This window comes from Cetorhinus maximus, chromosome 17 (assembly GCF_964194155.1).
Source record: "Cetorhinus maximus chromosome 17, sCetMax3.hap1.1, whole genome shotgun sequence".
Classification (NCBI taxonomy): domain Eukaryota; kingdom Metazoa; phylum Chordata; class Chondrichthyes; order Lamniformes; family Cetorhinidae; genus Cetorhinus; species Cetorhinus maximus.
In genome coordinates, this window is record NC_135895.1 from 31,318,703 (window position 1) to 31,335,062 (window position 16,360).

The following is a 16,360-nucleotide window of genomic DNA, read 5'->3' on the forward strand; positions in this document are numbered from 1 at the left end:
CAGTAGGAAGCATGATTCCTGGTGAAATTTAGAAGAAAGCAGAGTAATAGGAAAATTTCAAATCCTTTTGTTTATATCGTTGGAGGGAAAAAGACAGAGCATTTCAACATTTGTTTCTTTACTGAACTAATAAGCAGCATTTTAAGTAGGGGAAAAAACCCAGTTTACCAAAAAAATAGTTCACAACATTAAAACAAATAAGCAATGGAGTTTTCAAAGTTTAATTTTATCCTTTTTTCAAGGATCTATTTCTCTCATTTGCAAATCTCTGTCCACTATCTGAGGAGCAAACCAACCAATTGCACTGAGAGGTGAGCTTAGAATTTGTCCATTTCTAATCGGAGACACCCACCACCATAGCAATTCTGAATGACATCGATATTCTGTTAGGTCTCTTAAAGTTCAGTCATAAGGCTGTAGGAAGTGTTGAACTGATTTGGTGAAGAGAACTTGAAAGTCACATCACCTGCTCAGAAAAGCTAAAGAACTCATCTGGAGAAACACACATTTTAAATAATTGCTGAGGCTGATGATTTAAGTTTTATTCATTCACAGGACATAGGTGCCATTGGCAAGACCAGCATTTATTATCCAGCCCTATACATCTGATTGAAATGACCCAGCAAGGTAGAGGGCAGGTAAAAGTCAATCAACCACTTTGCTCTAGGTCTGGAGTTACATATAGGACAGACTGGATAAGGACAGCAGATTTCTTTCCCCAAAGGACATTTTAAAAAAAACAACCCATCTGGTTCACCAATGACAATCCAGTAGCTTCATGGTCACCATTACAGATACTATCTCTTAATCCAGACTTATTTAATTAACAATTTAAATTCCTAATTGGTATTTGAATTTATGTCTCTGGATCATTAGTCCAGATCACTGGTTTATTGGTCTATTAATATACCATTATGCTACTATATCTATTGAACAGGCAATTTAAATATATTTTGCATCTGTGAAGGAACATACTTTCAAAAGAAAGAAATTCATTCCTCAGTAGGGTAGGTTCCCTCTAATTCTACATGACTATTGATTATATAATTCACATTTTATTGGATGCCGGAAGATTAAAAGCAGTAGCTCAGTTGTGCTTTATTGTTAAAGTGCTGCACTTCTCAAAACTAAATTACTAGCCAATGTTCATTAATATAAAAGTTATTCCCTCCATCCAATAATAAAACCACCATGTATATAAATAGCCAGCACCATTGTTCCGAATATTTGTAAATATTTTTGAGGATGTCTGATTATATACTACATTTTTGTACTGATTTTTGTATGCTTGACACTTTTTATTAATAAAAAGCTAAAATTCCTTTATCGGTATGAAGTTTTTCTTTTGCCTCCGACACAGATAGGCATAGAAAAGATAAACTGAATTTCCTCCACCAGCAGCATTTAAAAAAAAGGAAAAAGCATGTCAACTGCATGTTTTAAATCTGCCTTTGCTATATTCCATTGCTATGGTCAGGTCATTGAGGTGGTAAATAGGTGAAATGAGTAAGGCAATCCAGTAATGAGAATAAAATTTTGATGTTAGTTGTTTTAAGCTTTCAATATCTAATTTAAAAAAATTTTACTTTCCTTTCTCTTTACATTCTACAAGCACATGGCATTCAGAAATGTAAGCTCACCTTTAAATAGTCTTTCCTGAGCGTGGAGATAGTTGCATTTACTTCAAGCTTTCCCTCTGATGTACATATGTGTACTATATTGCTGTAGAAGTTGTTCTACAAGGGAACAGACGCATTGGAACACCGCCACCTGCAAGCTCCCGTCCAAGTCACACACAATCCTGACTTGGATCATCGTTTCTTCACTGACATTGGGTTAAAATCCTAGAATTTGCTCCCTTATAATGCTGTGGGTGTACCTACATGGGCTGCATCAGTTCAAGACGTGGCTCACCATTGTTCTCTCAAGGGCAATTAGGAATGGGCAATAAATGCTGGTCTGGCCAGCAACACCCACATCCCATGAACAAATAAAAATAAATTCAGTCGTTAGTGAAAGTAGATAATTTAAAGGTGATTCCTTCAGTCACTTTGAGTGGAACATTCACCTTATGGTGTCCTGGTAATACTTTGGAAAGAAAAGTTAAAGACCCATATGAAATAGCACCGATTTAGGAAATCCCCCTAATAGAAACCCTTTCCCTGCTGCCAGATGCAAAAGCACTGTCCTGGCTGCAGGCTAAATTTAAACAGTAAAGCCTGGAAAACATGTGAGGGATAACAGTCAAGGTTAGGAGATTTTGCTCATTCTCCAGAATTAACTATGGAACCATTAAAAATGTTTTTACCTTGACATTGTGTGCAATTGAGAAAAATAATACATTTGATGCATTGAGCCATTCCGCAATAGTGTTCTGTTAAGAGCTATCCAAGGTCATCTTCTGGTATGATACAAATAATTGACAGGACCTTAAAAAGTCAAGTTTGGTCAAGATTAGCACTGAGCAAATTTACCAAACACAATTTGATGCTTACCTGGGTTAGGAGGTGGTGCATAATCTTAATTTCAGGGTTAACTGTTTTATAGAGTCTTTGCCATTCTTGGTTCCACTACATAGCAAGCTAGGTTGCTTCAAACTTTGCATATTAAAATCAACACATTAGGTGGCACTTCATTTTTTAAAATCATTTTATTTTATTAAGTTACTTTTCATACCATTTTTTTTTAAAAAGGAAGATTGACATTACAGCATACAAACATTCCCTGGGCAATACAGAACTCAACTGCCAACACATATGGGCAATGCACCATTACTTGTCTCGCATTGGTATTGATTTAGGAATGAAGGACAAAGCCTTGCTGGTTGCACTTTTAGCCTCTTAGGTTAAAGAACAAATTCAATTTATCCCCCCACAAAACACATAGGCTATTCATCCACAAACAGCAGTGTGCCTTTAAGAGTCTACTTTATGAGTCAAGGCCCATAATCTATGAGATACTGGTCAAACATGCAATCTAAATCACATGGACTGGAGTTTCTTCTTTTCATCCTCTCTTCCAATTTCTGAGTCTATGGGGTTATTCATTCAGCTTTTTTTTTGAAATTGTGGTTAAAGAGTTAACATCCTGCAGAACAATAAACACATCTTTCGCAGAGTTGGGTCATTAGAGAGAGGCAGCCATGAGGGAATGTACACTGACCATAAGATTTTTTTTCCAGAAGATCTGCAACATGACATGTGTTTTTCCTCCATGAAATATTTTGGAGGCAAAATATAGAACTGATGTACATCATGTCTGAATAAAACACTTCGATACTCAGTTTTCAGAAACATTTTCTCAAGTGAGAAAGCAAACAGTATCTTAAATGGCACACCTGTTTTCCCAGCAACAATGGGAATATAAATGGGATTTTTTTTTTGGATAACAAATGTTTTCTCCCAAACAGCACAAGATGATCAATGGCACTGGGAAGTGTATAGATCTCAAAATTATAATTGTCAGAGGAACATAGTTCTTTCCTATAACAAGAGACTGCAACATACTCGTTGCACACTCATAAATCAGATGATTAAGATGGTTACAAATTTTTAGAAAGTTAGTGTCAGCAGCTACTTAATACATTTACTAAATCAAAAATATTTTTCAGTGGTCATTAAATCAAAACTACCGAAGTTCTCACTCAAAGGAATATTATACCCAGGATTTTCAATAAATTCACAGATTCACTAAGTACTGCTAATCAAGACTGTATAGGATCTGTAAAAAAAACTCCACTGCACTTAGCATAGCCCTTCTTTATTTAATGAAGCCACTATTTTACTCATCTTTTGTCGACCCTGGAGGTAACCAAATTGTGATCAAGGGCCATTTCAAAAGGAAAAGGCACTGTTACACCAAGAACATCACAATTTCCGTTTCCATCATAGTTGTATCCCAAAAGGAAAGTGGCTTGGAAATAGGATTTTAATTTCCATTTTGCTATTATCAGTTACTATGCTGAATTAAAGTCAAATTTAACTTCCAATAACTGGGGTGATGACTAGTGTCTGGGAATCCGTTTACGAGGGAATGCTGCCTTTAGTTAAGGGATATCACAAATGCAATCAGTGGATTGTGGCAACATAACCTTTTGAGTACTATTTAGAGCTTTCTATCAAAATAAGATCAACAATTCTACTTTAAAATAAAACACAAATAGTTCCATCAAGTTTCAAGTGCTACTTTACATTACATACATGGCATCACATTCACATGCCGAGGTGAGAGGAGTAACTGTCAGAATCGTTAGTCATAAAGCGAGCTCTTGCTTTATCTTGCTGACAATGACAGTAATCATAAGGATTGTTTTATTATACTAGAATAAAACATACTGAATTCATTTAAACTATTAACTGGAAGATTAGAAAGGCATACAACCTTTAGCCTGTGGAAAGTGGGGTGGGGCGGTGAAGAGGAGTGCTTTGTGTGGGAACAAAAATAAACGTTGTCCATGCGCAATGCAAAATTTCTCAGAGGTTTTGTTTTCAGGCATTGACATAGAAAAAATTTAAAAGTCCAGTACTCAAAGGGTTAAAAGCTGTAATTATGTTCTCTGTAAGCCATCTTCAATCAACTGAAGATGAGCTATACATGGCTGGAAAAGATTTCCAATTCGGTGCAAGTTGGTAAGTCACAAAGGAAATTCTACCCTGGCACAAAAGCAGTAAGTGTTGATCTTGGAATACACACACATACCTTGTTACCTCACTTCAAGATCCAAAAATCTAATTCCAACCCTGTCCTTCTGTACCCATTAGACAGCCATCTGCACCAATTGGCAGAAGCAGCAACAGAAGTGGGTCATTTGTTTTTGATGACTGACCAACCTAACATTTTCCGTATTAGAATATTTTGTGTACTGCCCAGAGATAAGTTGTTTATCTCCTCTAAAATTTGTTCCAATTAAACAATAGCTTTTCTGAAACCTGCCATTTTTGATCTCAGCTAGATTAGAACCAACTGAATGATGCTTCTGAACCCACAAACTGTCTGCCCCTGATGTGATTCCCTTTGACTGGAGACAAAGTTTTCAAACTCTAACGTGCACAAAATGATAAGATTCTAATCTCTGCTCAGCTAATAGCGGACAGACTTTTTGCAGAAATCCAAGCTGCAAGTAATGGCTGCTTTGAACTGGAACAAATGCCCTTTTGGAGAACTTTTAAAAAGCACCATCTGTGTGTTGGGAAGGGGGAAGAACTTCAGTAATAAAGTTAGTCTGTTCTGGTGGTGATCCTTTTAATATGTTCAGCCTATACCTCAATTTAGTTCAAACAGTAATACCAAAACTATTTTGACAATGTATTACAGAAAAGTTGACTGACCATAATGTTAGTCATATAAAAAAAGTGGAAGGTAAATAGTAAATTGGTTGAAAAAATAAGTGGGCTGTATCATACCTGTTCAGTCAATTTTTGTTATCTAATTTTTCGAGGAAAAGAAATATACAAACCAATATTAAAGCAGTGCTAGAAATTTCTAAAGAGCCTGGGCTACAGTGGTCAGATAATTGGAATGCAGATTACATTTAAGTAAAACTATTGTAATCATAGCCCATCTTGGCGCCTTGTCCCAAATACAACTTCTCAGGCCTGTGTTTGGTGTTCGGAGATGGAGCAAAGGGAATGCAGCAAGGACTGAACTCAGGCATCCCTTTTACAAGAGAGGGTAAAAATCTCTGCCACTTTTGCTTACTTCCTTGTAGCATTTCAAATACTGTCATGAGGAAGTCTGGTAACTTTGTTCAGCTCATGGACCTGAATCCATGGGAAGGAACAAAACAAAATTTTGGGAGAGAGGTAAAAGAGAAGAAGGATTGTTGTTGGAACCTATTTTGTTAACTTGTTAGATTTAACTACCAAAACCAACAGTCGGGATTACCAAATATGTTATGTTCAGGGCTGAGCAGTGGAATAAGTTAAAAGGCTGTTCACATCAGTAATCTGGATTCAAATCCAGCTCCAACACAAGAGATTAAACAATCTTCTCTCCCGGTTGGCAGCCAAAGTTTCTCAAAATTAGTTTAAGATGATCTCTAAACTTGATTCATAGTGAACGTGTGCCTTCATGTCTTGCAGAACTGCCCAAAGGCTTGATATGGAAAATAGAAATGTCATACCAGCGTTTTTCTGAGACTGGGGATAAGGCACATAGTTTGGGACACAGCAGAAGGATCTTAACTCTGCATCTAGACTATGATACCTGATGTCAAAAGGTGGACAAGTTGCCTTCCAGCAGTAACATCCCTCACTTTGATAAGCACAAAGGAACTAAAAGATGTGGGCACGAGAACACTAGTAACTTTTAACTAATTTTAGTCTATTTTCAATTATGTCCACTTTAACGATAAATGGTCAAACTATGGCAGAACATACCGGGTGTCTACCCCATTGCCGCTGACTTAATTTGAAACAGGTACTGCAAGGTAATTTTTATTTGTTAACACTGACGAGCATGTAATTTTCAATATTTCTGCCCCTCAGCATTAGGATTATCAAAGTGGAAGTTGGGGATTTGCAATTAATGTTATTGTGCAGCTCCAACAGGTGCACACTTGATGAACATTTAAAAAGACAGCCAAGGTTAGAACCTAACCAATCCCATTATCACTACTTGGTGGCTTTTGTTGTGCCAAGGCTTCATTTTGCGATTCAGCAAAAATAATAAAAAGGCACTTGTGGCCATCGGTGCCTTTGGTTTCATGGCCCAGAGCGGACACCATCATCTGATGAAAGCCCTACCCCCCAAGATGTACACTCTTGGTATACTGTGACTGTACAGTAAGGCAGAAGATCAAAGGCTTATTCATTGAAATATTGGCAATAAGAAAAAAAAACACACCCATCATGGACAAATAAAAAAATCTCTTGCAACACCCCGCCAAAATAAATCATAAATTGGCACAATATAAAGGCTAAAAAGGTGACTGGGATGCTGACAGCAATTGTAACTTGTGTATTTCTCACTCACCACACAGTCATTCCACTTACACAATTCAGCTCATGCAATCTCATTGGTTTCCAGTGATTCCCAGGAGACGATTTACATTATCCTAATTGATTATTCTGTGGTAGCATTCTGGCGGACTGAATAGTCAGCTGACAATTCAGTAATGAGAAATGATGCTGCAGTCAATCCACAAATAAGTATTCAGATTTCGAAATATTTCCAAACACACTGGAAAAACAAAAACCAATGTGCTCTTAACCCTTTCACCGGCATAAACCTAAATATAGGTCAACATAAATGCCTCCAGGATGATTCACTTGTATTTAGGTTTACTCTGCTACCTTCATCTTTGTTTGCAATTAACATAAAGGCTCACATTGGTCGGGCATTTAAAGTAACCGTAGCCTGCTTATAACCATAATAGAATTTGAATACAGTGGATGTTAGCAGTCCAAGGTTTAACAGATTTAACCATTTTGATTAAAAAGAGCTGTTCAACATACAGTAACAAAACAAAGCACTTTAAAGAAAAACAGAAGTTCATTTTTAAACATTATACAAACATCTTTAAAACCCAGTCAGAAAATAGTACTCTACTATATGACCTATTCTAAATTTTTCACAGGCCGGTGAAGGGATTAAAGTACTGTGCACTTGAGCATTTTTTAAATTATTAGAACATTTAAATAGCAACCCCAGTCCAGCTGCTTACTCCTGGATCCATTTCAGCAGCTGACTTCATAGCTCCAATTCCAATTCTGTTTGGAGAGGAATCATTTTAACGAGTCCACACTGTCTAACAGTCACTGTCCTAGAGTTAGACAACTAACCATTTCAGGTATAGGTTTATATTCACTGGTTGTTTGAATCAAAGTATGGAGGGTGGGAATAGTCAGAGATGTTACAATATTCAGATACCCTACATAATATTGTAGCTTTTCTACAGCTAATTTAAATTTATACAGTATTTTAAAGTTTATACTATTACAACTCTGAGCCTAGAAGGTGATCATTTACCTTTTCAGGTGGAGATGATATGAGGTGCTGCAAGATTAACCGAATGAAACATTTTGGGGGGGTGGGGAGGGATGCAAAATCTCACTAAATATGTGCTGTAGTTAACATTGTGCTGCGTAAGATTGACAATCTTCCCCCTTTTTTTGCAGGAGACAATAATTATAATTACATTTTAAAATATGGAAAGGTCTGATTGTTCTAAATTAATACTTAATCCAATTTTTAATTGACAAGATGCTTTTGAGAGTTATGGTTAGATGAATGTTTTCACAATACTCCGAATGGACTGTTCTGCTAATTGTGAAATCTGAATCCTTTCATTCCTCAAAGTGGGGGTTATAAATTTTAAGTCTTCTTAGGTAGAAGCAAGTGCCTACCTGGTTTCAGACTGACTGGGGGGACTAGAAATTAATATTCTTTTGAGAATTACATCATTCATTTTGACATCCCTCTCTATGAATTATTAAAATAGCAGATCCAGGATTTTTGCTCATCAGTAAGTCAACTCAATCTCCACTGGGGTTACTAACTTAAAAGACAACATTCTCCCCTTGGTTAGAAACTGCTGAGAACCTCTTGGCCAAATCTTTATGGGTCAACACATGGTAAATGCAGATTTAAACTCTAAATAATAAAAAAAAATTCTGGACTTAACAGGCATAAATAACCAGTTAGAAGCCAAGGAAGAAACTAATAACTGCCTACAATATTCAAAATTTCCCACTGTAGTTAATCAGAACTTCATCATTTTAAAAATGATTTAATTTATATTTATTTTGTCAATTTTTCAATCTATGCCAAGTTTCTGTTGTAATGATTATATCAACGATATTCCACAGATTACAATTTGTTGCATCAACATTAATTTTCTCTCATTCCCCTCCCGGTTCAACATTTATGACTAACACTTACAACATGGCTGTTCCACTAAATACGAACAACTATGTAATGGACAAGTGGTCAATATCAATTATATAACTGACTGTATTATGTCTAATAAATGGTTGATAGTAATTATTCAAAATTTTAAATCAATAGGTCACAATTAATAACTCTTTAATGGGATGAAGGCGTGTACATGACATGGGACATACTGGAAATCAGCACCCACCATACTGCTGACATTTGAAAGTAAAAATAATTCTCATAAATAATACTCTGCTATAGCGCAGGAAGTTTGAAGTACCTGTAGTCTACACTACAAAATGGCCACATGTGGGTCTGTGCCAGCAATTCCCCACATCATAAGCTCATCTCACCAGAGCTACCACAAGAAGATGCAAGGTAAAGCTAGTAATCTTACAAAGAGGTGAAAACTCTCAGCCAAGTCAGTATGCACAGCTTCCAATGGATCGATTTACAGAATTATGAGGACTGGCCTAGGAGCAGGTCATCCACCTATTTGGCTGGAGATATTATGTCAAATGGGAGATAGATAAATATAAATATTTTAAAGGCATCTCACCTTCAAAAATGAAAGGACTTTTAAAAAAAAAAAGAGCTATTTCAAATTTTTAATCTGTCAGGGCCATGTCATGGTTATAAACTGCCCAATGTCATTTCTGCTGTCTAAGCCCACTGACCGGATTGCTGCCTTGTATTTTCAACCAATTATCCAATGATCTGTGTTCAGGAGCACCCTTCTCTCCAAACTTACCAGGGTTACTTCAGAAGCTACACACGACAATGTCATCAATTTATTAGTGTAGGTGAACTTCAGTCAAATAAATATTCCACACTTGCCAATTACATATTCTATTTATGTTATACAGGAGTGAAGAGTGATTTTAAAACAAATTATGATTATTTTAAAAATTGAAAACAGATAAGACACTTTATGATGTGATCAGAAAAGGTTTTGTGATCTTATAACATCAGTTATGAATAGTGAAATATCAGTTAATATCACCAACTAGAATTCTTCCCTATGGCCATAAAGATTGGACTTTGAGTTTCTCACAACAAAATATACATTCTCAATATCAACCTAATTGGAAAATGGCTGCCAGTCGTATGGATTTAAAAAAGAAAAAAGTTGCCTTTATTAAAGTATTCGTCTAATATTTAATAAAGTACCAGGTTGCTATTAAGGTTAAACCATGAATGTGCTGAGTCAGTACATTCTTGTAAACCTAAACTCCTTGCAAAACTCCTGGGACCTACTAAACATTCTGAGACAAAATTTCTGCGACCAAGTGAACAGAATTACCAGATGTTCTATTGTACAAATAAAATTAAATCTATATAATGTATTACCACACAGGATTTTGATACTCTGAAAAATCTGAACTCTGGGAACTATTATACACAAATCAACAAGTTCTCCTTTCCCCAAGACTGTACTAAAACCTTAATCAAATCCTCCGTAGTTACTACTGAAAGCATTTAGATAAAAATTTGTCTTTTTGGATATTCACAAGCACAACCACTAGTTATCCTTTTCCATACAAAACCTTCAAAGAACAGGGGAGGAACTTGCATCAAGTCTGGAGCTTCAACTGTTGACGTTTACTTCACAACAGTCATAAAGGCCTGCTGTCTGCAACCTGGGTGTGTGCACACCTTCCCCAAATCGATTGGTGCCTAAAGCCATCTGGTATGGTGCCCAGTCCTTCATCGTTAAAAAGGTTAACTGACACCAAGCAACGATAATTTACTATGCCCATGGCCATTCCAGTCATCTTTATGGATCCATGTCATCAAGGTCACTTTTAGAATCACCAAGCATCATGGGAGACTCGGAGCCCTTAGTTTGAAGAAATGAAGGAAAAGTTATTGGAACATACATATGGCCTTAAAAGGCAGTTTATGATATACCAGTGGAGTGATGATGGAAAGGGAAAGCTGGAAAATATGTTGCTTCACCATTGAGAACATTAACCTTTTAAGTGCTGGCTGCCAAGTGTTATTTTCTCACACACATGTTCCAATACACTCCATTGTAATTTGAGAAAAATATAGAAATTGAAAATGCACAGCAAGTTTGTCAGCATTGAAAGAGAAAGATAGGTAGGTTGGCTGCTATGAAGTTCTGGCCCAAAATATTAACCCCTCTTTCTCTTTGAGGTGTACACAGAAGATTCCTTGCATTGAAGCTTTATGTTTTGTCTCTATAGGGCTTCCTCATGTGATGACAGAATTCTACTTGTAATAGGTTTGTTTTATATTTAGAAGAAATTATTTGAGACAGTTTCATCATCCATGTTCAAGTACCTCTTCATTATACAAATAAAATATTCACAAAGGCATCAATTTGAATAGTTCCACTTTTCAACCTTACGGCAGCAAGTCTTTCTTTGGAGACAGATAGTTAGTGAATCTACTGCTCCCACCATTATACCATGCAGTGCCTATGAATGTGAGGAGGGGGCAGGGGTGGGTGTGCTGATCAGGAGCAATGTACTTCACCAGCTCATCAAAAAGGCAGCCTTGATAGAACAGGAGTGCACTTCTTTTCCAAACACATTTTTACAGCAGATCGCTGTAATGTAGCCCTGTAATATTGGTAATTCCAACAACAAACTCATTTAGGATTTTTTAAAAAATTAACATTTGTGGCATAGTTCTTTAGATAAAAGTAACTTGGAACTAATGAAATTATTGTTTTAGTATTTGTATTTTCTCTATTTTCTTGTGCCAAATTGGGGGACCAATTTTGTAGATTTGCAATATTTAGTTACAATTATTTTAAGTATTTTCTGTTAAAATTTAATTGCTTGACACATATCTAATGCAACAATTTAATGTTGAAACTCTCAGTAAGGAGTCCTTCTTACCTGTCGGAGGGTTCTATCTCCATTCTCTGTAGCAGGGCTGCCATCTGACCCATTACTGCTCCCAGATTGTTCCTTCTCATTCAAAAGGGCTGTAGCATAGGCTAACGTGTCCTGTAATGAAGTATGATCAATCTTAGGGTTGCATGTCTTAACTGTGGCAATTAAATTTAGGCTTTTTATACTGCTTATTTTTTTAGTTAAGACGGAATATCAATCTCAAGAAATACAAAAGAAAGCAATGAAACAAGGCAGTTTTTGTATGCGTGTAGCAGGACTTGGATTCATTTCTAAATCCTACCCCAACAAAGACGTTCTATTCTCACTCATGTGGTCAAGAAAGGCAGAATGGAAGCCAGTTCCTGTGGTTGAGAGAGGAAGAAAGAGAAAGACAAGGGAAAGCTACCCTGGGCCATTCCCCACATCTCCTTGTAGTTCGATTCAAGTTGTTCTGAAATCTGGGAGCAGATGATCCAGCCCCCAGATAGAGAGAGTAAACTCAGAGCTTTGCAAAAGGGAAGAGAAAAATCAAAATACTTTAGAAGTATTAGTTTGTTCTGGTGATAGCTAACTTACTGAGTTAGATGGTTACACGTTCCAGTTGCACCCCTGGACTTGGACATCCAACATTTCAGTGATATACTGAGGGAGTGCCACATTGTTGGATGAGGTATTAAACCAAAGCTCTGTCTGCCTGTTCAAGTGGATGAAAAAGATCCTATGGCACTACTCAAAGAGGCATAGAGCAGTTCTCCTGACCAACAGTTAATCCTGAATCAACATCAGCAAAACTAATTATTTGATCATTTATTTAATTGTTGTTTGAGACCTGGCTGCTCCTTAATTGGCTATGGCCCACATATCTCCAAAAGTAGTAGTTGGCTGTGAAATACTGTGCGATGTCCCTAGGATCTGAAAGACAATATTTAACTGCAAGTTCTCCCTTCCTTCTTTTGTGAGCAAGGTGTCAGGACCAATGATCAATATCAGAACCAGGATAAATAATTCTGACTCTAGTTTGTTTTGTAATATTTTTCCCAAAAAATATTTCTCTAGTCAAAAGCCAAGGGAAGAAATAGGGGATATGCACAGCATTGCTTTTTTTAAAACCAGAATGCTATTCCTCTTTCTGACAGTAGGAAAGAACCAAAGAAATTGCTACTTGAGGTTGATTTGTTTTGCCTTGCCTAGTTGTTGCTATAAGGAAAATTGAGGAAGCTGAAATACCTGTGCTGAAATTGTGCGCTGAAATGTCTTTGCTGTTGAAGTTTCATTTGATATGTTGCTCTGTGGGGCCCAATAGTGTTCTGACATCTAAACAGAAAGGAAAAGAAAAAGACACAGGCAGTTCAACTTTAGAACACACAAATTGCACCAGTCTCCAGGTAAACGACTACCTCCAGAAATGACATATGTCTTTAAGAATTGCTTCAATATTTTAGGGGCTCTAACATGGAACCCAGCCATAAGAAACTCAACAGATCTTAGGTCATTAAACAGCTTGGAAGAAGCAGGTGACTTGATCTCACTGGAACATCTGAATTATGAAAACAGCACACTTATCTTCCTTTTCCTGGATGTTACAGATCATTTGTTTTTGTAGCATTATAACTGAAAATAAAATGTGGCATCAAAGCCAGTTTTGCATTGTTAAGTATGGTTTATACAATCTGCTTCGTTCTGGTATTAAAGTGTTCGAAAAACATTAGTAGGTTACAAGTGGTCTCAAAGTGGATAAATACATTGCTGTCAGTCCTCACCTTCTTTTGTAACCATTGCACAGCCCAGCTCCAGTGGTGAGGATGTTCCCGAAAATAATCCTTAGCAGCTGAACATCTGTTGAAGAGGGAAGTGAATGCTTATTACGTGCATGAGTTTTTGGAAGAAGGCCGGAAAATAGGAAGATTTAAAAAAATCTGGATAGCCAAACAAGATGATACATGTTACCTTCTGGGGCCCAAGTTTAAACAGGTTAATCTGCAAGTTTTATTTCTCTCGAAACAAACTAGTGGGATAATTATTCTTGAGTGATGACAGCTGTTCCCAGGTTGGAAGAGGGTCCATGGTCAGGGGAGACCAAGTGGGAGGGCAACTAGACAGATACTTAAACAATCAGGTACAAAATATTGCTGGGCTTTTCATTCATCCTTGCTTAATTAGGCCTTTACTGGAATGTATGTTAATTAGTGTGTGAAATAGAATAGGCCTTATTTTAGTGAATCACTTCATGGTTCAAAAGTTTGATAAAAAATAGCAGTTGAACTAAAAGGCTGTTATGCACAGCTTGCTAAAAGGCCTTACAGTCTTAGACAAAGAACTGGTGGTAGAAAAATTAAAAATAATGAAACTTCTGCAAGTTAGCTTTGAAGGCTAGAGATGGAATGTTGTTGGCGAGTTATGGAACAGGCCATGGAGAACACCCTAGGATGTGATGAGGAAAGGATGATACAAGGCCTAGGGCCTGATTGATCAAGAACATCAGATAAGTGCGAAGGTTCAAGAAGCTAATGATTGGTGAATGACATTAAGGGCAGACTTTTCAACCCAACAGCTTAGATAAAGAAGTTGGCGTTTTATAGGGTATTTCAAAATAAAGCAACTCTTTATAGAGCAAAAGGCCTAGTTAATAAATCATCCATGTCCACCCCTGAAAAAGGGTCTAAAGTGAAAGAATTTGCTGCCTACTGCACTGAGCCCTACCAGAGGGAAACTCCTAAAGGTAGATCCATGCTAACACTCTTGGGTTGCTCGAGAAGTCACGAAGACATGAGGCAACAAGGGGGAAAAAAAGAACGGGTTATTCATGAACACCAGCCTTCCTACCCAACCTGGGCTGGTACTCGCTACTAGTCATGGCCATACATTTTTACTGTATAACTAGTGCGTTACATTCCATCTTAAACTCTGATTAAATTCAACATACCCACCATACTGATTATAGTTGATCCTGATTGAAAGATTGAAATCACTGCACCAGCAAGGGTGAGCATTCTCATTCCAGTTCTTAATGGCTGAAAACTTACAGTATAAGACTAGTCATTACCTTTGCACCTGTAGGAGAATCCCCAGAGAAGGGATCACAGCTAATGAAGGAAAAAAGAAATGACAGCGTACGTAGGATAGTTAGATCAAAGCATGTTGTCTGGCCTGTAGACAGAGCAATTCTGCTATTTGCTGTTCTGTTTAAACTGGAAGGATCACACACTGGTGAAAAAGTTCTATTTTTCAAACTGTATCTCCCTTATTTGAATAAATATTGTCTCTGAATAGTTGAATCAGATCACCTGGTGGGGTCTTTTTTTGTTAATTTATTCTTTCGTGGGATGTGGGCCTCACTGGTTAGGCCAGCAAATATTGCCCATCCCTAGTTGCCCTTGAGAAAGTGGTGGTGAGCTGCCTTCTTGAACGCTGCAGTCCATGTGGTGTAGGTACAACCGCAGTGCTGTTAGGAAGGACTGCACATAGACTGCAATGGACTCCCACCCCCACCTTAAACCAGCTTATATTTCACCTCTTATCTATTTTTTCTTAGTTCTGGCGAAGAGTCATACAGACTCGAAACGTTAACTGTGTTCCTCTCCGCAGATGCTGTCAGACCTGCTGAGTTTTTCCAGGCATTTTTGTTTTTGTTTCGGATTTCCAGCATCCGCAGTTTTTTGCTTTTATTATAATGGGCAATAAATGCTGGCCCAGCCAGTGAAGCCCTCATTAAAAAAAGGGAGTTCCAGGATTTTTACTCAGTGACAGTGAAGGAACAGTCATATAGTTCCAAATCAGGATGCTGTGTGGCTTGGAGGGGAACTTGCAGGTGGTGGTGTTCCCATGCATCTGCTATCCCTGTCATTCTAGGTGGCAGAGGTTGCGGGTTTGGAAGATGCTGTTGAAGGAGCCTTGGTGAGTTGCTGCAGTGCATCTTGTAGATGGGTACACACTGCTACCACTGTGTCAGTGTGGAGGGAGTGAATGCTGAAGGTGGTGGATGAGGTGCCAATCAAGCAGGCTGCTTTGCTCTAGATGGTGTCGAGCTTGGGGGCAAAATATTAGCATGGATAGAAGATTGGTTAGCTAACAGGAAGTAGAAAGAGTAGGGAAAAATAGGTTATTTTCTGGTTGGCAAGATGTGATGAGTGGAGTGCCACAGGGATCAGTCCTCAACTATTTACAATTTATATCAATAACTTGGATAAAAGGACCAAATGTATGGTTGCTAAATTTGCACATGGCACGAAGATAGGTAGGGAAATAAGTGGTGAAGAGAACATATGGAGTCTGCAAAGGGACATAGGTTAAGTGAGTGGGCAAAAATTTGGCAAATGGAGTATAATGTAGGAAAATGTGAACTGGTCTACTATGGCAGGAAGACTAGAAAAGCAGCATATTATTTAAATGAAGAGATTACAGAACTCTTGAGGTACAGAGGGATCTGGGTGAACTGGTACATGAATCAGGAAAAGTTGATATGCAGGTACAGCAAGTGATTAGGAAGGCAAACGGAATGTTGTCATTTATTGCATGGGAAATGGAATATAAAAGCAGATGTTTTGCTACAGTTATACAGGGCATTGGTGGGACCACATCTAGGGTATAGTGTAGAGTTTGGTCTCCTTATTTAAGAAAGG

At 37.5% G+C, this 16,360-nt stretch overlaps 1 protein-coding gene across 2 annotated transcripts in view; it reads right to left on the bottom strand.

The window, feature by feature from the left end:
- Positions 1-2,631: 2,631 nt before the first annotated feature.
- The window catches only part of usp24 (ubiquitin specific peptidase 24), a 200,138-nt gene continuing 186,409 nt past the window's right edge, over positions 2,632-16,360 (bottom strand). For both annotated transcript variants that reach the window (XM_078560934.1, XM_078560933.1), the window contains exons 64-67: positions 13,502-13,577; positions 12,969-13,055; positions 11,745-11,855; positions 2,632-10,714 (exon numbers count right to left, since the gene is read on the bottom strand). In XM_078560934.1, the coding sequence (XP_078417060.1) occupies positions 10,652-10,714; positions 11,745-11,855; positions 12,969-13,055; positions 13,502-13,577 (337 nt within the window). In that variant the 3' untranslated portion in view covers positions 2,632-10,651. The remainder of the gene's footprint in view (positions 10,715-11,744; positions 11,856-12,968; positions 13,056-13,501; positions 13,578-16,360) is intronic.